Below are 23,083 nucleotides of genomic sequence, written 5' to 3'. Positions count from 1 at the left end.
ACTCTCTTCGGCAAACGATGGTTCGGCATGCGTAAAACATGTCCCAACCAACGCAGCTTCTGGTGCTGGACACATTCTTCAATGGAAGTACCCGATACACAACCGAAAACACGCTTTCTAACTGCCTCGTTACGAATTCGCCGACACCCCGAACCCCGAATACAAATCCTAAAATTAGCTACAGGGTCCCTGTGCGCTTTTAAATATATCTGGGTAACAGAACATTCCGCCATAAGATAAAATAAAAATATCTTAAAAGAGACACTTTAGAAAGGGTAGGAGGGGGAGGATACGAAGCTTCAATTTTGTTCACTTTACCGCGGCTTTCACCATAAAACGGGGAATTTTGTCTCAGTTTTATAAACCATGTAATGGAGTCTAATGCGCATGAGCTTCTACTGGTCGGATTTTATTGCCCAAATCCATGAGTAACTGGTTGATTGACCTTATTACACAAACACAAATGAATGCAAAACAGCCTAACTATGCTTTTTATGTAAATGACGTTTAGTGAGTCAAAATAAGCTTCTAAAATATCTGGCTTGTTTGGTGGTCGCTTTATGGAAGGAGGGGAGTTGGTTCAGCACAAGGTGGCGTNGCGTAATCCTCAGTAGACTGACGAAGAATTGGCGTCCAACGATTACTGCCCAAAAACAGTTCAGTTGCCTGCTTCTGGTAGGCTGGAAAACAAACGTTCTGGCAAAGAACGTTGTGGACCATTTGTAAAAAACAAGTCCAAAATTTCACTCGGGTAATGAAATCTTTACGTGACATAGTCCATAGGTTCAAAGGTTTGACTTGGTCCGTCCGGATTTATGGCCTCCAGAAATCAACTGCATAAGGTTTCAAAACCCCAAAGTCAGGTTAATTTGACTGCGAGCCCAGACTCAGAAGCTGAATTGATACATTTGAATCGTTTAATTTGCCAAAAGTTGCAAAGCAAAGTATTTGCAACCGGACATTAAGGCGACTACTCTTGGAAGAAAACTGTATTAGCTCGATGTATAAAGCATAGCGTGGGGGACATTAGAAGATCCTCTGCGTAATACACTGCCGTTTACTTAAATAACACGAATAAGTAACTTTAAACTAAGGATCCGCAAGGCCTCGGATAGAAAACCAACCATACTTACTCATCCATACCGTGCACGCATACAGCGTAGACTCACCTGGGCGTAAGCAGTGTAGAACTGTTCATGTCGAGCCATATATTCTCCGGGCAGAATAGCATCCTCCAGTGAGTTCTCTTTCTCATCCATCCATTTGTCCAAAGCCTGTGGAAAGGTAGTCACCAGTATTATAATTTACAAAGATGTAATTTACTGCACTGCACATACTTCTACTGAATGTCGGAAAGTACGAGGTCGCTTCCCAGGCTCCGTAAAGGGTGCAAAGCACAAACAAGTGGCCCATGAAAGGAGAACAGTCTGTGTGCCCATATGGAAAGTCTTTCATGGTGGCTGAGAATGCCTAGCTGACCTGAATAAAGAGTAATAGACCTGGTTTCATAGGATCAAAAGCATCTGGATCAGGGAAAATATGTCTGAAGCTGTTGGACAGATTTCCTCTAATTCTATTCAATATTTTATCATCCCACCCAGCGAAATATTGAGCAGTGATGTAATTGTGCCGATGAACCTAAACCATGCGTTGTGAATACGAAACCTCGCGGAGCAATGATTACCTTTCAAGCCAGTCTAACCTGTTTCTATCCCAACATTGTTGAGCAGCAGTACAAAGACCTGCTTTCATGAGAGTGCATCAAAGAAACTGATATAACCTGGCTGCGTGTGCGAGGTTTTCTACATGATTTTATCTCTCTAAGTTTCGTAGTAAGTTGCTCTCTGTTAGTGCAGATGGAATCTCCGTAGGATGGCAATTTTGTTTCCTATTGCTTCATGTTTGTTAAGTAGCTCGATGGTTCTATTCGAAGTGGCTTCGATTGGTGTGTGAAAGCTTCCATAATCATAAAGGAAACTACTCACAAGGTTGCTAAAAACTCTACTTCCTTTCCTTTGTGAAAATATACTGCGATATTTAGAATATCGTACCAACTGAAACATGAGGCGGCCTGCGTGCATCACATTCATTTGAAGAACGTCACAAACGAGAGATTCATTTGGGCCCACCGTGAAAACCAAATTGGTTTGCAGATGAGTGTATTTGTCTCCCATAATCATCTTTGCTGTAGTGCAAAAGATCCAGACCGGAACTCGTTGGCGCTGTAACCACTTTGAAATAAAACAACCGTTCTTCCTTAGTTTACTGAAGCTGTGACAAAGTGCTTACTCATTTCAATACCTCGAAAGGTGGACAGTGTTTACTAAATTTGTACAATCTGTCGTATGCTGTGGAGCCTCAAAATCGCCCGAAGATGAAATGCTGACTGTCGACTTCGGAAACTATCCTAATATAACTGACGTGACGCTCCCAAAAATTAAGATGGCCATCGGAGTTACGGAAGGCGATGCAAGAGAAAGCGATGCTGAAAACACAAAAATTCATCCCTGCACTTCCAGTTTGTTACAGTTAGCCGTAGAAGCGTGAATGTTTTGTCAATTTAATGATTGGAACCGGATTGAGGTGCAGCTATGAACGTTCAGAAGCAGTAATTGAAACTAACGAATTACCAAACTGAAAGCTACTGTTATGTTCGCATCTATCCGTTGTAATGATCAGCTGCTTGGGGCCCGACTGCTCAAGACCGGTGAGTCTATTATTCAGTCCACGCTGCATGTATTATTCGACCGTTGGACACCCGGTTTTAGATAAACCTGAGAAACCAGCCCTTTATACTCAAAACCTTGGAGGTACCACTCAGATGGCCAATGGGTAAACACCCAAAAACTTTTGGACAAACAACCCCCCCTCTTATTATCTATGCGACACTTCTACGATCATGCAATTTTCTCACGGACGGGGACTTCAAAATTATTATGCCACCTTGCAGTGTGATGTAAAAAGAACAACGAAAAACTTGCTGCCTCTACTGAGGTTCCCTTGGCAACTGATATGAACTTTATGGAATCGGACTTGGAATGTATCACCGAAAAAGGTGCTTCTTTGTTAAGTGTGAATTTCACCACGTCTGATTGTCGAAAAGCTATGGTATGCATTTCTTGCGTTGTATTTATAAATATGTCTATTTTGATTACCTCGGATTTGCGAAAATCTAGTACTGTTTGAGGCACATTTGAAGCAAGTCAACTGCAACCTAATGATTGCAATAAATAAGAATGCTCTCTTCTGAAATAATGAAAGGACCACTAGCTTCAAGTGAATTGCGGTAGCGCTTTCAGGGTGACACGGTCGGAAATTCTGACATTATAGCACTGCTGGGTTTCAGCATCTGTTGCATCTATCCGTGTTAAAATGTTTCTGGGTATTAACGGGAAGCCAGTCAACGAAGTTGAGTATCCAAACTGAATAATATCTTTTCGAATAGCACCACTGCCTGTAGCCTCCTGAAAGAATATTCATATTTGTTGAAAGCTTCCATATTACTGCTGATTTCTCGCCCTTAATGAGCCTCAGTTAATAGGTCGCAGGAGATTCTCTGTGGTGCTTCAATCGTTGTTCAGTCAAGTATAAAGCACAACGAATCCCATGGCAGTGTCCCGTTTGAAAAATTTAAAAATTTATTCCAAATATTTCGAGGTAAACTTTGAAAAATGGTCTCCCTAAAAACGCATGCCTTCGGAACGTCATTTTGACCGGCAATTTGCGAACCAGTGCAAAGAGCAAATAACGAGCATGACCAGATGCGTCAACGGGGTGTCGTCATAAGTAAAACGCGTCAGGTTGGAGAACAACTGATTGTGGGTTTTGAATCTTGCTAATTTTGACGCATACAGTAAACGCTGCTGGACAGAATGACAAACCAAAAGCGGGTTGGCTTTGCATCCATTTTGAGCCGAGTTGGCAGGAGATATTCTCATTGTAAATGTCGTAATATATTCCAAAGAACGTAAGTTTTAGCACGTGTGAATGTTGTAAAACTTATATCCTCAAAGTTTTCCCCTACAATTCATCCTGATAAGTTCTTGCGCTTCATTTTTTCTCTTTGTCAGTTATTTTGCTACTGGATGGTCTTGTTGAGGTACCGCTAGACTGATAATTCCACTACGAGTATTTCCGAAATACCTGAGTGCTCAGTCATTTGTAAAAGTGATGTGGAAACATACACTACAATGCATGATCGATCAACAAGGGAAGAACTGAGAGCAACTAGATACCCTCTCAACGTGGACCAAATCCTGTTGGCCTTGTGATTACGCGTTGGACAACCATGTTTGAGCATCCAATGCATCCTGTTAACAACTCATTTTTTAAAGCGAAGCAATCGCGAACCATATCTGTGAAACAGTGAACCACAAAACGCTCAAAACTGAATGGGATTTGGATGAGTTTCCGTTGTCAGCCTTGGTGCTTGTTTATTTGTATACAAGGCATGATAATGAAGAGCTGCTTACTGAAACCATCTAATTTACGTCCGAAATGTGTTCAAAACAACCTTTCTCTGAAACTCACCCGACGGGTAATCAGCAGGCCTGTTGCATCATCAATAATCTGGGATGCCGCGTCATCAAGTCCAGCTGAGATGTAGATCATCAACTGTAACAATAGACCAAGGGGAGCACAAAATTTTGACCACATTACTTTCCAGTTTATTAGTTCAGTAGTTCAAAAGTGACTTTCTTATGGAAAGAGTAGGAAGTATTTGAAAACGGACGGGAAATCAAACTCAATGAGAGACGTCAAACGGTTATTATTGTCGAGAAATGTGGATGTTTTGGGTTTACTTCCTAATTGCTGGACAGAACGTACCATTTGGATTGCAAACATTAAGTTAGCCATCGAACAGAAACAATCGAGGTGCACACCAGTTGGTGAGCACTTATGCATGGCGGCTGTGAGAACAAAGCAAAGGGGGCCCATTATGTGTTTCACTATATCGTACCGACTCTGGTCATTGTGAGATAACCCCACAGGCTAAAATCATATGTAAAGTCTGTCGGTTGGGTTCCTCCAAGTGTGCAAACCAAATATACGTTGGAATGGCCAACGACATTCCAGCAATATGCATTATGGGCTGAGACAACGCAATTCTTCTATGACTTCCTACTTGGAATGGTTATCATCTCAAAAGGTTCGTTGCCACAATGCCACAGTTTATCCTGTTGAAGTGTGCGACGAACTAATCAATGACGATGATGTATAGACACAAAGCACTTTCATTCTTCCGGCAAAATAACAGAGCTTGCAAGTTACATGAAACAGTAACCTTATTCCAGTTTACAAGTCACTACTTTATGCCAGCTCGCCAGTATGTGCTTGAATTGAACGTTTATGCCGATTTGTAACTGAAGAGGGAATAAATGCGCTGGAAGGTCAGTTCTTTTGCGCACAGCATCCAACAATTCGTGTCCCGTGATGTTTTCCCGGGGGGCCTGGAAAACGACCAGATTTTGAGGGTAGAAGTGTCCTAGCGTTCATGTCACCCAAAGAGGAAAGATGCAGGCGAACGAACTGTTTACTTTCACAGAGGAGCAGAAATCGTATATGAGTTGCAGGCCTAACATTGAAATCCTTTAGTGCACGATAATTGGGACAAATATCATCTTTTTGAATCACATGAGGCAATCAGTGACGTTGTTTTTATGCAGTTGTTACGGCGACTGCCTAATCTAATCGGATTTACAACTTACCCATGAAGATGCATTCAAGTAAGCCTGGGTCTCATTGCCAATCTGATTCCTGACGCACTGCCAGTGCTTCAGATATTCTTGCCAGCTCCTGTCAGACCAGATTAACTGCGAGTTCTCAGTGAGTTTGTATGAACCTGTGGCGATAAGTTGGATAAGTAGGTTAGACCAACTATATGCATGCTTATCATACTCATACATGACAAATTGCGGAGAAGGTTTGCAAAGAATCGCAAGGATGTATGCTTCACATTTGTTTTCACAGAAGATTTCCCTTTTTAAGAACAAATTGCGGAGAAGGTTTGCAAAGAATCGCAAGGATGTATGCTTCACATTTGTTTTCACAGCAGATTTCCCTTTTTAAGATAAGACGTTGGTTGTTGATCAGGTGACTGCTGATCTGTTCGCCGAGCCTTGCAATCGATCTTCAAACGTTTCGTCATCGTTCGAGTGGACATCATCAGTGCGCAGTTAGTAAGACGTTTTTTGAACACCAGGTACGTTTTAATCGTCATTCGATGCGTCGTGATTAGGAGGTTACAAATAAACCCCGGGTTATGGAGAAGCGCGTTTTATATCTGGTCATTTCGTCACACGATAAATAGGATCACTCATGAGCAGAGGTTTGTAGCTGAAGAAGTACTACGTCAATCCCGTGAGATGAATCTTCCAAACATACTATCTCTATAGTGCTACAGTATATAGGAAATGTCCAGCTCTACCTATAATTTAAAATCCATAAACTAAAGAGAAGTTAGTGAGCTCTTTTTTGTTTGGAGTAGGCATATTTTGGTCTCGGTGGTAAACGGACTGAACGTTCGGTTCTACGCACGATAATGGTCATCTGGAAGGTGATGATAATCGATTTTCCGTGCCTTGAACTGAAGATATCACTGGTATATTTGTAACTGTGTACGATTGCAATGGGACATTCGAGAAAATCTGTCAGAGACAGCCGGATAGTGGGGTGACGGCTCGGGGGATGATGCAGGTTTAGAGAAAAAAGGTTTTGACATCTGCTGTCCTCTTTACAACAGTATAGTACTCTTTTTAATACTTTGAAGTTACATGGAACAATACACTGCACACTGTAAGGCGTTTATCCTCCCAATGCAACATTACGCGAATCAAGAGGTTCGTTAGACAGACTTTGATCCAGAAAATTTTTCCGTTAATGGTTGACCTTTCATTCAGTTGAAAATAATTCACACTGGAAATAAATAAGGCTGTGGGAGAAAAGCCGACAGTATTCTAGAAAGCATACTGCTGATGGCGGGATCAAGTTAGTTCTGCGCACTCGATTCAGGTTGATTCTGGGGTTAAATCTTTTGATTTCGTTTTTACTTGGACGGGAGCGATCCCCTAAAGTATGACACTGCAGTATTGATCCGTGGAGTCTGGTTCACAGTTCGTGTAAACCCGGGATTTGAAAAAAGTTACGATATGTGGGACCTGACGTGTATACGGATAAATCTTTCCTTGGAAAAAAATACGAGGAAATCCGGCACTGTTTCTCTGCGCATACAGTATATTTTAGCATACATTTTCTTATTACTTTTGGTTTCCATTGCCTCTGTTTTATTTACATGGCACACTGTTATACCCTTGGTAGTGTGGTGGCTAAACTCAGGGTCTAAGAATAACTTACCGGCTCTTTTGCCAACGGAATATGGTATTGCACGTTGTACATCCAGCAGGGAGATATCAATGTGAATTATCTTGATCAATCTAAAAATATTCTGTTGTCCACTGTATTGTTTTCTACTTGGTCCCACACCGGATTCACAGGGCCACTTACCTAATAACCAGAATCCAGCTTTCTAGATTGTGCACTCATTGTTTACGAAAGTCTGCATATGTCCTTCTTAAATGCGTCGTTGTTTATGTCAAAAATTCAAATCCTATAAAGGACGCTAGGATAATATTAAAAGAACGGCGGTATTGAGAGTATAGACTGTATCCAGGTTTGTTTTAGTTTAGCCTATAGCTAGTGAATCAAGTTTTTGACATATCCAAATCTGATTGCACTGTCATCGTCATCATCATCATCATCATCAATGGCAGCAACATCAGTGTTCGCACTGATGCTTCACTACTGTACACTGCCGTGCACTGTAGTTGAGGAGAAACTACTGATGCTCTTCCCAAGGCAGACAACTTACCAATTTCACCGAGCAAGTGAGCCATGGCTGTGGCAACCATCGATCCAAAAGCAGCGAAATTCAGGGTCGCCGGTAGTGAATGATGATAGACCGGAGGCTGTACTGCTCCAAGAGGTACGTAGAGTTGATCTTTCACAATCTGCATACCAATCTTCGCATCGTACACGTTGACCCTATCACTAAGCCAGTCGTTTTCGTCTGGATCAGCGATTCCTGCGAGTAGGCGGTTGTACATTGCTCGAAGGTATGCGATTGAGGATAGAAGATTCTCCATGTAGATGTATGAAGATTTGAGCTATAAGAAGTGGACAGAATCGATCTCAGCACACAGTAGGTATCACAAATATCTATCACGTCAGGCGTATCTGTAAGTCAAAACGGTTGTGCCATGCATAGTTATCCTAGCTTACTTGACCCGGAGTGGCCTACTTCAGACGTCTTTAATGGACTTGTCAATAAGGTAGTTCACTGGCAACAATTAATTGGAATTTGATTTGCTCTGACTAAGCGTGACAATGCAATTAGGCTTATTCTCACTGATGATTTTCGAAAAAAACTTTATTGCTGATGGATATTCAAGGGCGCATGAATGCACCAGCACGCACATACAGCCACTGTAACAGTAGAACGTTCATCTATCAAGCTCTAAGAGCGTAGTTCACTCCACTAGCTGGTTGAGATATGTAGTCATCTGATGACTTACAGTGATACCCGATTCTGCTATCTTGGAAGACAAAGTAGAGTTTATTGAAACGCATGAGCCGTACTTGATACTGAGCAAAATGCAAGTTTTCAACGTTCAACTAGTACTCACAGGAGTGACGGTTAAAACAGCAGAGCAGCTCCGGATACACATCAACTAGTAAGAGGCTGAGAGGTTGTTTTTCTTGTCACAGTTAAACAGGCAAAAACTCAAGGATTCACAATATTCAGCTTCGCTAACATATATACCGTTAACAAAAGTAATATGATTACCAGCAATGTATCCACCGCGGTTTTTTAAATTGCGTTTGCGCCTTAAGGAGCGCTTGCATTCCTTCTTAAACACATTGTATAACATCACTATAGCCGAGCAAGTACAACAACACTTTATTCTTGGTTCCAGTATGATAGACTGTGTGCTTTTCTCAGCAAGATATCCTTCAGAACAAGCCAAGACAGCTTCTCGGTTTGTAAACATTTTAAAATAGCTTTCTAGACGTTTTTTCCCAAGGGGAAATACATAACCACTGTCCTCAAACAAAAGGCTTGACATTCTTCAAAAAGGATGTGTGGTTATAGGAGATGGCAACTTTACCACTGTCTTTATACTTTTAGTACTTATCCATTACATTATCTACAGCTTATTTTACTAGAAAAACTTCATAAACTTGTCCTTTGTAGCAGATACTCCTAAGGACAGTTTCCTGTAAAAACTTCCGAGTGCACCTCTAAGGTCCCATGTCATAACTCACTCGTCCTCTTTTTAAAATGAAAATGAAGTAGATCTGTATCAAATGCCTTGGGATTTATGCATCCAGTTACACAGCACCTTCTTACTTCCACAGGTTGTCATCAGCAAGACCTGAACGAACCTGAGAGTTGGTCAGAATTTTCAAACTACATCAGATTTGTGGAAGGCAGGCCTCAGGATCCAACAGGCATATCCAGGACAAGTAGTTATTTTACAAGAGACTCTAAAAACATATAAACTAACCCGTCTGTATGCGTAATCCAATTTGACATCATTGGTCATGATTTCTGGCACAGTATACTTTATTTCCATTTCATCTATCTGTCATGAGGAAAACAAAAGTATTAGGAGTAAAATTGCTATAAAAATTACCATTGAAAGTAATGAAATCATGTTTCCAGAAGAAACAAACAGAGGGGCCGGCTAGATGGGACCGGGAATGTGGTCAGAAAGGAAACTTGAAATAAAACATCAGAAAAATTCATTTCGTGGAACTTGACATGCAAGGTCTACCGGTTACAAGATATTCTTGAATCACAAGCTGTTGTCATTGGTCTAATTATTTTTCCCAGTGTGAACGAATAACCGCACTCGGATTCAACCACTGCAGGTCAATGATAAGCCGGAGAACATACGATAAAATATAGATGGCTTTACTGTGCTGCGTCAGAAGACCATGTGGATGTAAATGTGACGAAACGTTCCAGTACTAGAAACAATATGTCCAGTGAGTTTTCTGACATGGGAAGGAATGAGATGGCGAGCCGACTTGACCTATCAACCTACGATCCCTAATCCTAAGTCAATGAAACACGGTTTCGCTTCTTACTACTCAAGAACTCCATCTCAACTGAACACGAGAGTGCTTAATGAACACATGTTCACACATGTTCACCCATTCGCCGATGCCCACGTGACCACTGAGCTTGGCATCCCCTGCCGTCGCAGTCTGGTCGATACTGGGACACAGGACACCGGAGCGACCAATGGAATCGCCCGACCCAACAACTAATCGCATCTCCTGCTAGCAGCACGTATAATAACACACACCTAACACTACTCAACGCACAACCACTAACCCACCGCTACGCACCACTACGCTCCCCAATAACGCACCGATGACGTCACCTCGATTGGTGATGCAACGTGACATCGCCTGTTACGTTTACCTCCAAGTAGACACGAAGAATGTTGAATAAACAGCGCATTTGCCTGACGGTTTTACTCAACGTAACTTCCAAAAGAACATTTTTCAATAAGGGTTCTCAGAAATGAAACTTACTCTTTTCTCAAGCCTCCTTTTCGTTTCGTAATCCATCCACTTAGTCCGTTCCACCTGTTCTCTTGCGGTAGACTTAAGGTAACTCAACATGGCTTTCGTCTGCAAAGGTAAAATCATGATATGGTTTTTGAATACGAGACAAGAATACTCAGGTAACCAAAACGTTGATAAAATGTGTAAAATCGCCACAGCGGTGGCCGCAAATCCACACCGATTATTTTTAGCTATTCCTTGCGCCATTGTTGGCTCCGTATTCAGTGAATTGTGTATCCGAATTTCGGTTCTTTTTTCATTATAGGGGAGGTGACAATTATATTATGGAGTCAAAATGACCTCAATCAAATACGAAGCCACTTATATGTTAGGTGACATACACTCTAGGTCAATCCACGTACAACCTGTAACCGCTGAAAATTACAAAAGATGTTTCTAGGAAGTAACCTGACCCTTAAAACTCTAACCGTCTTCGTGAGGGGCCCTCCCAGATTCAATGGCCTCTTTTCATTTGGCGCCAAAATTTCAAGACCTCTTTTTGTGCAGAGAGCCATATCACTGTTCTGCACTACATACAGGAATATGAAGTCGATATAACGCAATCATGGACAAGATCTCGCGTGCCTTGGCTGCATTACTGCTGTCAAATTGAAAGCTTCAGTCGATGTGGAATGAGCTCATTTCTGATGAAGTTCTCATGTTCGATTGTTATGCCAGGTTCTGTGCTCCGGACTGGTCCATTAAACAACACATTGTTGGGTACTTCGGATATGACCAGGGGCGACGAATGTTCTGTACAATTTGCTATCATAAAACATCCGAAATAAAGGGAGGCATGTGCGCGATACTAAAAGGATATGAAACTACTCAAAAAATGACAATATTCTGGTTCACTTGAAATGGTCTTCAAGGTGAAAGGCTCAGGACCTGATAGGGCCACTCACAAACAGCATAACAATTCCTGTCCGACTCGCAACCTTACACTACGATTTCACATCCAATTTTATTTACGCGGCTGACACCCATGTCGCGTTCCAAGCTTACGACCTTCAACCACATCAGGTGAAGTTGTGTTCATGTTCGTGCGATTATCAGTCAAGAATGGACACCCTCTCGCCACACTGCACACAACAAATGGGCATGCAACGCCGATAAGCACACATCCGCACGCACAGGACAGGAAGTCAGCCGAGCTCCACAAGTCTCCAAAGACCACAGAACACACTTAGCAGCCATACTGCAGAGAAGACACGTCTCACGTCCGGAACTATCAACAGCTGTCCTCAAACAAGAAGTCAGTTTTCGGCTTATTCCCTTTTTGCACTGTGGCAAAAAGTGGGTATAATGAAGGCTAGATTTTCTGTACTAGGTGCCAGCTCCGCCGAATTTTCCACGAGTCCAAACATTCGTTCTCTTGAAAACAATGTCTACCTTCATGGACGAAGCAATTAATTTGGGTTCAAACCGATAAACGGTCTAGAAAGTAAGCCAGTCCATAGTTATTTTTGTTTCGGGACTGCTAGGCAAACGATTTGTTCATCCCGATTTCGGAAATCACCGTTTCCCACTGTCCACCTGCCAAAAATTGTGACCTGTGAATAGTACAGACTATTGCGTTAGAGCTTGTGTAGACGAAGTCTACACGAGATGGTCAAACCCGTCCTAACGAAGGAGGGTTTCATCCTACTTCTGGTTTTAGTAAGTTACAGTAGTTGTGGGGTTCGACATTAGAAAAGGAAACAGATAAAATTGTTTGGACTGAAAAGCTGGTCAGCGCTTTCTGGGTATTACAACAAACAAGAATGGATCACGTCCTGTTTGTCCGTGTACAAGACTGCAATTAGTAGTCACCTACTATGAAGCGCTGCAAAACGAACTTTCACCTTTGCTGACTTTCGTCTAAAAGCTTTAAAACAAGGAGCCACCACCAAACTGTTAGAAAATTACCTGTAATTTTGATGAACGTATATTCGTCATCTTCAGGGAGAATGCCGACGAAGGCTAGTCCTCAAAGCATAATGCTCTCGTCCGTTTTTTAAAGAACCTATTTTAATCAGTTACTAAGGAATTATTTTCATTCAGGAAAAAATGATTTTGGTTTATCCCTTCAAATGGTCTTCTCATCTGATCTAACTTTATCTAAGGAGTGGTTTGGCAGCTGAGACAAGCGGAACTTCTAAGCTGTTTCTTGTTCGTACGCCAGAATTTCACCCGCTAAAATGCGTGAGAGTTTCTAGACAGTACAAAAAAAATTTCACGTGACATTGAATTTTGAGAAGAGTGCTGAAAATAATGCAAGCCAATGGGAAAAGCCGAGTTAGTTTAATGCATTTTTTCACAAAAGGTGACTGGAACGTTTCTGACCCTATGTTCTATGTCATCAAGCCCAGTGGATACACTTTTCACCATCAGTTAGCTCCGCCACTTCCGCAGTCGTTGTCCATCCAACAGCCCTAGCTTTTCATCACTTGCAGCTAGGGTTCAGCCTGGCTTTCGGCGAGGGTTTAGAAAGACTGAACGTTTCGATCGTGATACTACGGCCGTTTACGATGCAGCCAACCCAAGCAACTGACGGAAATCGGTTTCTCATGTGATGTGGCCTAATTCGAATTAAAATGTGTTACTTCATTTGGCCGTACTAGATCACCTAGAAGAAGGGCTTGTCTTTTCTTCAGGTGGGCAGTTTGGAGGTAACTACAGATTACCTCTTTTCTTGTTTTTTTTCCAACATCCTGATCTTGTATTCTTCTTGGTCTGAGAGGAACAACAAATGGGGGAAAAGAGTTACAAACTTTTCCGCACCTTCTTATATTAGTACAGAAGCTTCATCAGTAAAGCCTTTCCAAGCCATGGTTCTTTTCTTCCATAATGTGTCCCCTGATTTACAGTCACGTTTTAATAAATAAGTTTTACATATGAAAAAAATGTAAGGCACTTTTGTCTAGCCTTTCTTCTGCTAATTCTAAAACCAATTAATTTTCCACGCTCTTTTATTCCGTTTTATATGCTTGATATAGAGCTCATTTTTTCACACATGGTTATGCCATCGAAACCGTGGTAAAGTATACTTCTCTCATCCGTCTTGCTCCGTCTGGACCATTCCTTTTTATTTACACGTGTTGGTCTATCCTGCGTACCGTAGGATCGCGTTGAATGCGGCAGATCCGACAGAAGCTTACACGTCCTGCGTACGTTTTGAATAATTAACCAAGACGTTTTGTCAGACACTTTCTGTTTCCCTGTTCTTTCTGGTACCGTCTGTCCGGGGCTGTCTGGAATTATTCATATCGTATGTGCAAACACACACAAAGATGAAAATGTGACACTCACATGGTTGACTGCCTCGTCATGTAAATGATTTTCCACGAAGATGGCACCCAGGACAGTGCTGAACAGTTGGTGGGTGAATAGGAAGCAATCGGTTTCCAAATCCGAGTCCATCCAGGAATAGTGTTTGTTCTGAATCGAGGCCATCTCATAGGACAAATGCCACGCATAACTATCAAGCGTGTTCCACAGCATGTAGTTATTCAAAATTCTGAAAAAAATGGGTGGAACCACACAAGGTTTTTGTTAGACAGTAAAGTAAAGAGGAGTGTACTGGATATCTACATCAACTTGAGCAGGCCAGGAATCCAAAAGTGGGCGGAAATTCGCAAGCGGAAAAACGTGGTCAGACTTCTGTTTTGAGGTATAAGGGGGGCGACTGTGATGATGGACACCACAAGCACTACCAAACTTTTTTGAGATTCCGTCGGTCGCTCAGCCTTTGCAAACAAAAGCATAGGGAAACTATCGTTTTTTATAGAGGAGAATGTTGGTAGTTTAGCTTAGGTGGTTTGTTCACTGAGCTGAGCGATCTGTTTTCAACCGTCTCGTCACCAGTCGAGGTGACATCAGTGCGTTGTACAGGTGTATGAATACGCGAACGTGTCATTTACCTTCTTTGGGTCACATGTCTGAATGGGTTGAGTTAACTGTAAATTATTTGGTTAAATGGGATAAAACAAGCAAATTTTCCGGCTGCTATGTTGCACACTTGTGATCTGAAGTCTATAGATTGAGGCAGACCTTCTCGTAGAAGCTGGTCAACACAATCGGTAAATAGCTACGCACTTGTTAGTATAGACGGCACAATGAATTTGGCTGGCTAATTTTTCAGAACACACTAATGGCGAACAATCGTACCATGTATACACAGACATCAAGAGATGCATTCAGCTTACCTGTTGAATACTGCTTGGGAATAGTTCTTTTGAAGGTCTGCAATCATCTTCGGTAACTTTTTCATATATTTCACCGATCGTGAATAGACACGATAGTTGTCATCGAAGGCAATACCAACTTCATTGAAGTAGTACGTCAACAGTCCTTTCCAATCGAACGTCGAACCGATTTCACTGAGTTGACCTAGAGTGACACTTTCGCGTTCTTTAGTTCTGGCACCTTGGATAATCTAGGGAGATAAGACCGAACTCACTTATCCTATTTCACGTCAAAACTAATGTGAACTGATTGTGATTATTGAAATGCAAAGGGGAAAATTCTGTATCTGATGGAGGGTTGTAAAAAAACAGTCGTCACGAATCTAAAGGTTAACAAGCTGCTTTTACAACCTTTCTTAATATCCACTAGCGATGTTTGATTGAAAAGTTGAATAACCTTGTGGTTTAACTATTCATTAGATACCCAAATGAATCACTTTTATCGAGACTGATACAAAGGTGAGAAAAATTGAGGAGGATATCTGATTAGAATCAAGTGATTCTAGAGGTACACTCATTTTGGTCGTTAGCTTGTTCGCTGAGCTGGGTAGTTTGATTGCATACGTTTCATCACCAATCGAGGTGACATCATCAGTGCGTTATTGGGGAACGTAGATGTGCGTAGCGGTGAGTTAGTGGTTGTGTATTGGGTAGTGTTACGTGTGTGTTAATATAGGTGCTGGTAGCCGGGGATGACCTTTGACCGCGATTAGTTGTTCGGTCGGGCGGTTCCATTGGTTGTTCTGCCATCCCGTGTCCTCATTCGCGGATGCCCCCGTGACCTTTGAGCTTGGCATCCCTCGCCGTCGTAGGTCTACCTTATATCAAGAATATATAAGAACTCACAACCAGATTATTGGCTCACAAAGGAATCTTCGTGGCCCACAAACCGAATGCCACTCCAAGGAAATTAATCTTTAGACCGAAAGACGGGACAAAACCAAGAGGAACAATGTGATACACCAAATCAACTGCAACAACTGCAGCAAATTCTACGTTGGATAAACTGGGAGGAAATTATGTACACGAATAAAGGACCACAATGCGGCTGTCAGGAGGCCTGACCCCTGTCCTTGATATCTATACACGAGGACCAAGAAGGACACAAATCCAATCTGGGGAACGCGAAAATTTTGGCATACGGGAACACGCGACACGGAAGAGAACTTCTGGAATCATGGTACTCCATGGCAGATTCGATCAACCGGTGCATCAAACTGGATCCAATTTACGCACCTCTACGAGCAAAAGACCAGCATCTCAACCGGAACACTCAAGGAACTCATCGGAGTCAAATCAATAAAGATCACCACCGGAACTCGGAAGGACAAAGGTCACTCTAATATCGACCAGACTACGACGGCGAGGATGTCAAGTTCGAAGGTTACGGGGGCATCGGCGAATGAGGACACGGGATAGCAGAACAACCAATGGAACCGCCCGACCGAACAACTAATCACAGTCAAAGGTCAGCCCTGGCTACCAGCACGCATATTAACACACACGTAACACTACCCAATACACAACCACTAACTCACCGCTACGCACAACTACGTTCCCCAATAACGCACTGATGATGTCACCTCGATTGGTGATGAAACGTATGCAATCAAACTGCCCAGCTCAGCGAACAAGCCAACGACTATCTACGCCACCTGAGCTACCGACATTTTCCTCTACAGAATACACTCGTTTTCTTTGTTAATTTGACGGATGCGATCAGATGTCATATATCTGATCAGGGAGTGTATTAGTATCCATGGGATATCCTCTACGCTTATTTTAAATCGAGTGCACACCTATTGGTCGCATCACCGATCTCCAATATCTGTGGTAGTTTCGCACAGCTGTGTAGTTCAAACGGGCAACCACAGTTAATGGAACCTTTCCTCTATTTAAGAGCTGAGTGCTTGAATTACCTCAATCAGGCCATACAGAAGAAAACAAATTTGATCAACAGCTTACTCCTGCAGTAAAGGGGACATCATCAAACGCATAACAAATAACTTTTTAGCGAAACAATGGTTTCAGTGATTCATATGTGGATTTTATTTTTCAGTGGAGACTTCGTCCACTTTCATGAAATCATGCATTTGGTGTCCCATCGATAAAGATGTAGGATAATCAGCATATGCCTCTTCAAACTACGTACTGATAAACTTCAAGTAGCAGTTGTCCTAATTGACCTAAAGTGATGTGGCATAGTGGCATTCTTTAATGCAGGAAATTGTTTGTTACACTGACTAAGAATGGGAGATTTCTTTGCTGCTTACGCTGATGACGGATAAAGGATGTAGATGAAGTAAACAGGTTACATTTAACATGGATGCTTACTGTTTACTGATTTAAGGACCAGTTGCTGGTGGCTGGCCATTGATACATTTTTGAACTTGACGCTTTCACTGGAGTCTTTACTGACGTTTTTACTGGGGTCGATTTCTGACTTTTTCTTCATTCATAAATAACAACTTTTGTCTAGTTAGAGTGGTCTGCTTTCATGGATTTGTTACTTATAACATATTCTATTGGTCTCCATTCGTATCCCAACTGATATCTTTATTATGCCGAAGAATGAAGCCAACTACAAAATCATGATTCGTCAGGGGGTAAACACATGGTAGCTTATTTTCAGGATAGCGGCTGAAGTTAGGCACACAAAAAATAAAATACCCGTATTGTTAACCGAAAAACGTACAGCGGTTATGCACATATGAATGCCAGTTATTGACATTCCACTGGATGTCTTCTGGTGCCTTTTCGGGCCAGATTGCCTTCGCTTTTGAATTCGTTCCTTTGGACATACCATAATGTCTTAATTATATCCCCCGACCATTCGCCTCATAACAGGCTCTTCTATATCTTTTCGTCTTTTCACTTGATTACATTTTATCGCCTAAGGAACCGTCAGCGCCAAGCCTAAATAGGGTGAATCAAAATGCAACTACTCGGAGGTTCAAGCATAAGAGCCCAATTAGGTGGTTTTGTTTTCAAGTGTTCAAACTACGCTACGCATGAGATACGTACCCGCAGATCGAGAGTTATGCATGTTTTAGTAGTGTCCCTGAAAAAGTCCGATGTGATTGTTCAACAAGACATGCTTTTGATTAGGGCCATTCGGACCTCCTTGGTCCAATTTGGCAGCGCAGCTAGTCAACACACCTAATAGTGTGGTTCTAGCTCGTATTGTTGCTCGTGCGATCAAAGGACTGTCACTATCGCAAACGGTTACATTCCGTATACACTGACCTCCAGTGACACCTAGGGTGAATCGCATAGCCAATCGGTTTGAAACGACTGGTCGACTTGAGGTTACATGTCCTTTGATCTAAATGTAACCCTCAAATGATTTACAGGTTCTAGAGAACGGATGTCATCTGTTCACCGTCAACGACACAGCAGTACACACTGGTGATTCAATTCCCTAATGAGAAAGGAGAATTCGTGATTAAAATATCTCAACCTTGTAAACCTCGCTGAATTTTATATAATGAAATCTTCCAGGAAGACTTACGCAGGTAAACTGACAGACCATTGAGCTTTCGCTGTTAATTTCTGATCGGATGGCTGCCGATCTGTTCACCGAACTTGGTAACTTGCAAACTCTTCGCCAGAAGCAAGATTGGTTATAGCACTTGACAGTTTGTGCCAATAAGTCAAACCCTCCATTTTTCTACACTTCTGTCGCTGTTTCGGTGAGAGCGCACTTCTTTTTAATTATCAGCTTGGCATGTAAGATAACACGAATATGGTTGTGACTGGGACGTCCTGACCAGAGGGTCAATCGACCCTCACAACCAGGACAGTTACTGGATCGTCGGTCGATGAGTCGGACACACCAATCACATCGCTCAAGTGTGAACACGTTCGCCTGTTCGGATGTGAAAATTCAGATGCGTAGGTGGAGTAGTGGTTACACGCTCGCTCACATGTCACCTCACATGTCAGATGTCCGGAGTTCAAATCCCGACACGGCCATTGGATGTGCACTGTTGATGAGCTCTAATAGGAGCGAAACTAGTCCAGTGCTTCCCTTTGGTGTGAGCTCACCGGAATAATTACGCCAGAACAGGACGACCGTTCAAACGAGAGTGGTGTGACTGTGAAAAAAATACCTGTTCCGCAAATCCCCAAAAATAACTGTGATCGTAGATACTATTTTCATGGAAATAACATTAACTTCCATTTTGCCTGTTCTAGCGGACCTTCATCTGAATCCTTTAAAGCAGATCGTTACAAACTTTGGGGTTGCCTTTGATGTTTTCCAGAGGTTTCCAACGAAGCTACCCCGTTTCAGTTGTTAGTAGCTGGAAGATTTTTCAGTACGTTTATTACTAAGAGGTGGCTGGATGACTTTATTACGTCCGAACTGTCGGGTTTAAACCTCAGTCAAGAAACTTGGAAGTTTTGTAAATCGTCATAGATTTATTCTTTGTTGGTTACAAGTGGACCCCTTCACCAGAAAACTTGTGTGTATTTGCTGGATGGCTGTTTTAGCTTACTAGTCATTGATCGGTAAGGTAGAAGTGAAACCGCACAAAAAAATCGTGTTAAACTTGATGATTTGATGAGTTACGGGCAATTAACCAAACTTTGCCAAAACCCTGATAGTATCCTAAAATCTCGCTCGTTGCAGTATGTTGGGTTTTTCGAAAGGGGGAGTTGAGGTTTAGTTCAGCAATCCAAATTTGTCCCCCCTCTTGGAGTTATATGCTTCTGATTCTCGTGCCCTTCTTGAGTACCCTGGGATTGTCTGGGTTTTCGAACATATTAGATGAATGAAAACATGAAGGAGAAGTGGCTTCATTTATTTTGAAGGGGCGTGAAGGAAATCATGTGATCTGGATTCTGCAACCAGTTCTTCTTATTCCCATTAAAGACGGTGTGCCAATAAAACCTGAAACCGCTCTTGTAAAAGCAGGTTTGTGGTTGTAAGCCGTGTAATAATAGTCTTTCAGCTGTAGCACCATTTTGGTGNCTTATTCGCATTAAAGACGGGGCGCCAATAAAATCTGAAACCACTCGTGTAAAAGCAGGTTTGTGGTTGTAAGCCGTGTAATAATAGTCTTTCAGCTGTAGCACCATTTTGGTGGCTAGCTGTCATGCCACAAGAAGGGAGAATGGGGACTTAGATGCTGCCAGCCTTGAAAGAAGTAGTTCAAGTTCGTTCCCAACAAGGGCCATCCGGTCAGTAAGATCTTGCCTTAACTGCTGAGCCATCTTGAGCTCAAACTGTATATGTATAGGGGATAGAAATTGTACTACTGATGGTTTCAAGTTTACTAACCTGATACATTTGCTTGCCAACCAGTTCAACATCCTTGATGGCTTGCTTGACTCGTTCCGTGAATTCGGTATCGCCATATGGAATGCCAGCTTCCACACCCAACTGTTGAAATATACTCGTTATGTATTTCTCATACTGGGAATCGGGAGAAACGCAAATTGAAAACAGTCTATCAGATACTATAAATAGTATTCTAAAGGGGCTCCTGTCAGACGAAAGGTGGCGAGATGAGGACTAACAGCGTGTTTTGGTACCAAACCAACGGAAAAATAATGTGATCTGCCTCGGAAGTCAGCGTAAATGGAATTGGTAAACACTTGATGACAAACCAGATAAGGCCGCACTACTGGCCACATTGCAAGTGTTTCTAAAGCGATTGACTAAAGGTTTTTTACAAACGGTTACGTCAAAAAAGAGCAAGGGCGTTTAAAGCTCCGTCGGGTTGCATTTCGGTTATACCCCTAATTAAATACTAGGGGAGTTTGATATGTATAATGATCCATTCTTGGCTCGGTGTGAAGTGTACAAATAAAATGTACTATATATGTGGGTATGGTTCCGTGATAAGTAAAATGCCGGTTGCATAGAGACAGAAAAAACTGGATAGGATATTTTACCTTCAGCCTGCACAACACTCAACTGTTGTTGCACTTTATCTTATACAGGCTCAATGTCCGCTTTACTGGGAAATTTCATGACATTCTCTCGCGGGATCAAACCAGTTATAAAGCTCGTGTACAATCCAATTAGGGCCGATAAGCTTTCACGATTGTGTGGCATGACACTCACTGAAGTTTCAGAAGCTGAGAAATATACTGAAGACACTAGGGGGGCACTCACAACCGGTAATAGGATAACCTCAAGTGTAAAGGAGCTTGTTGTCGAAGTTTCTCCAAGGACCCATATTGTCTGTTTATATCATGCTGCTCAAATTAGGCAGGAGTACTCAAGAGGATTTTTATCCAGTGAATCGGACGACTTTGTTACCGACTGTTCAAATTTTTTTCAGAGCAAAAGAAAAGTAGTTTTGAAGCTGGGGATTAACTCGGTTTTCATTTGTCACCAGGTACAGTATGGCATCAGTTCTTGAAAGCAGCCATTTGACCGGGTAGGAAAACAACAAATCTGAAATACTCAGATGATCAGGACTTGAATAAATGAGGCTCTTTTCTAGGATTAGCTCTCTGTTTTATAGTCAGGACAGCCTTAGACACATTTGAGGTCTGTGGCCATACGTAGTCCTTAAACTCAAAATACAGTTTGTTTCAGACAAGCTGAGAAATGTGGTTTTCTAGTGGCCGCACTTAATCAAATTATTTTTTGTGTCAAATGAGAAGGCGGATATTTCTTCTTTGTAAACAGAGGGTCAACAACAGAAACTAAACAACTATTCATAACCACATGGCATATTGACAAAATATTCTGTCAGTTAGTATTTTGCAAACTAGTACGAAATTGAAGCTTGAAGGACCAGTGTGTAAAAGTTAACAAAGGGATCATTAAATGTGTGTTGAAATCATGATTAGGAAATTTTAAGTTGCATGAATATGATTCAGGGCCAGGGCCGGCGCAAATAAATGACGCTGAACTTACATATGAGTAGTATCTTCCAGCAAGCCAAGCAGTCCAGTCGGGTGTGAACTAGAAGGGAGAAAAGATGCACGTTTGAAATATGGCCGAATGAATCATTTTTTACGCAAAAAATTCACATCAACACTGAATTTTATACTCCTCATACAAACCAATTTCGATCATATCCAGTGGACTCTTTATTGGTGTCTATATCCACCAAGTGTATATACAATTCAAACGATTCACAATAAGTTCTCGGAAAAGCCTCCAGGTTTAAGTATAATTCTACCACATATCTTGCAGAGATGTTTCCATATAATTTTTGTCTTCTCTCTATGAAGAGGAACACTATGTTTCGAAGGGAAATAGTGTTAACAGCAAAATGTACCACATTGTCTTGAATATCTTCGCAGGTGAAACAGCGTCGGACTTGTCCAAGGCATTCGAATCAGCTATAGGACAAACAAGAGGTTCAGCTTACATTCACAGTCTCCTGTTAACGGCATTTCAATTGAAAAAACCACCGATTATTTGGCCATATATCCAACTTGATATTCAGGAAAGAAATCAGAAGGGTGTAGAACTTGGGACTACATTTGTCGAATTAGTTTTAAAAGGGAGAAATTTGTAGGGAGCCCTGCCTATCTAAGGCTCTGTACTTTGCGTCACACCAAGGATGGTCAGCGTCTTTATCGTCGGAGTTGTTGCAACGTCCAACCAGGTTTCCACGCAGCCCAACTTAGATTACAAGGTTCTAAAAAGGAAAAGACAAACCTGAGCCATGATGGTGGAATCTCTCCGACTGACTTGTCGGTCCCCGTATATACATTTACCTCGATAGCCTAAGAGACCAAGTGAGCTAACTCTGGGCAAGCACAACATTCTAAAATGAAACAAAGGAGGCTTACTCGAGAGCTATTGACTGTTTTTAGTTTACTTACAAGGAATAGACAACGGACTCGAATCTTTCGCTCTACTTGCTGAGGAAAAGTTCTAGAGCTTTGTTCATTTCCGAATACAAGAACGAAGATCATATGATCGATCATCGAAATTCTATATTAGAGATAGTATGCCTGAACCCGAGTTCGGACTGGTTCTGGGATCTGGAATTATGCCGGTGGCAACGGTACTTTTCTCACATTTTATTGGTTATCTCCAAACACTCATTTATACAAATAAGTGTTCTTGGGCCCAAGTGGTTGGAATTCACATAACCGTAAAGTTTTCTGTATTGCTCAGCAGGAAAAAATCCTTTGGTTCGGAATGCCAACAGTGACTTACAATCCGGAGCCCCTTACAGTGGCGTAAGACTCGAAACATTTATCAGTAACTTTTTACATCTTACACTGGGCCCTAAAACATTTCA

General features: G+C 41.9%; 1 protein-coding gene across 1 annotated transcript in view; it reads right to left on the bottom strand.

Moving 5' to 3' along the window:
• Positions 1–23,083, bottom strand: part of T265_00661 (hypothetical protein) — a gene marked incomplete at both ends in the record, with an annotated part of 57,917 nt that overhangs the window by 29,987 nt on the left and 4,847 nt on the right. Inside the window, 10 exons of the mRNA XM_009164489.1 lie at positions 1,170–1,274; positions 4,531–4,614; positions 5,709–5,842; positions 7,868–8,162; positions 9,564–9,641; positions 10,603–10,701; positions 13,927–14,134; positions 14,823–15,052; positions 20,146–20,280; positions 21,739–21,786. Of these exons, the coding sequence (XP_009162753.1) occupies positions 1,170–1,274; positions 4,531–4,614; positions 5,709–5,842; positions 7,868–8,162; positions 9,564–9,641; positions 10,603–10,701; positions 13,927–14,134; positions 14,823–15,052; positions 20,146–20,280; positions 21,739–21,786 (1,416 nt within the window). The remainder of the gene's footprint in view (positions 1–1,169; positions 1,275–4,530; positions 4,615–5,708; positions 5,843–7,867; positions 8,163–9,563; positions 9,642–10,602; positions 10,702–13,926; positions 14,135–14,822; positions 15,053–20,145; positions 20,281–21,738; positions 21,787–23,083) is intronic.

Source organism: Opisthorchis viverrini, assembly GCF_000715545.1.
Source record: "Opisthorchis viverrini unplaced genomic scaffold opera_v5_6, whole genome shotgun sequence".
In the NCBI taxonomy this organism is placed as follows: domain Eukaryota; kingdom Metazoa; phylum Platyhelminthes; class Trematoda; order Opisthorchiida; family Opisthorchiidae; genus Opisthorchis; species Opisthorchis viverrini.
The sequence above is the reverse complement of the archived record's forward strand: the minus strand, read 5'-3'. Positions and strand labels throughout refer to the sequence as shown.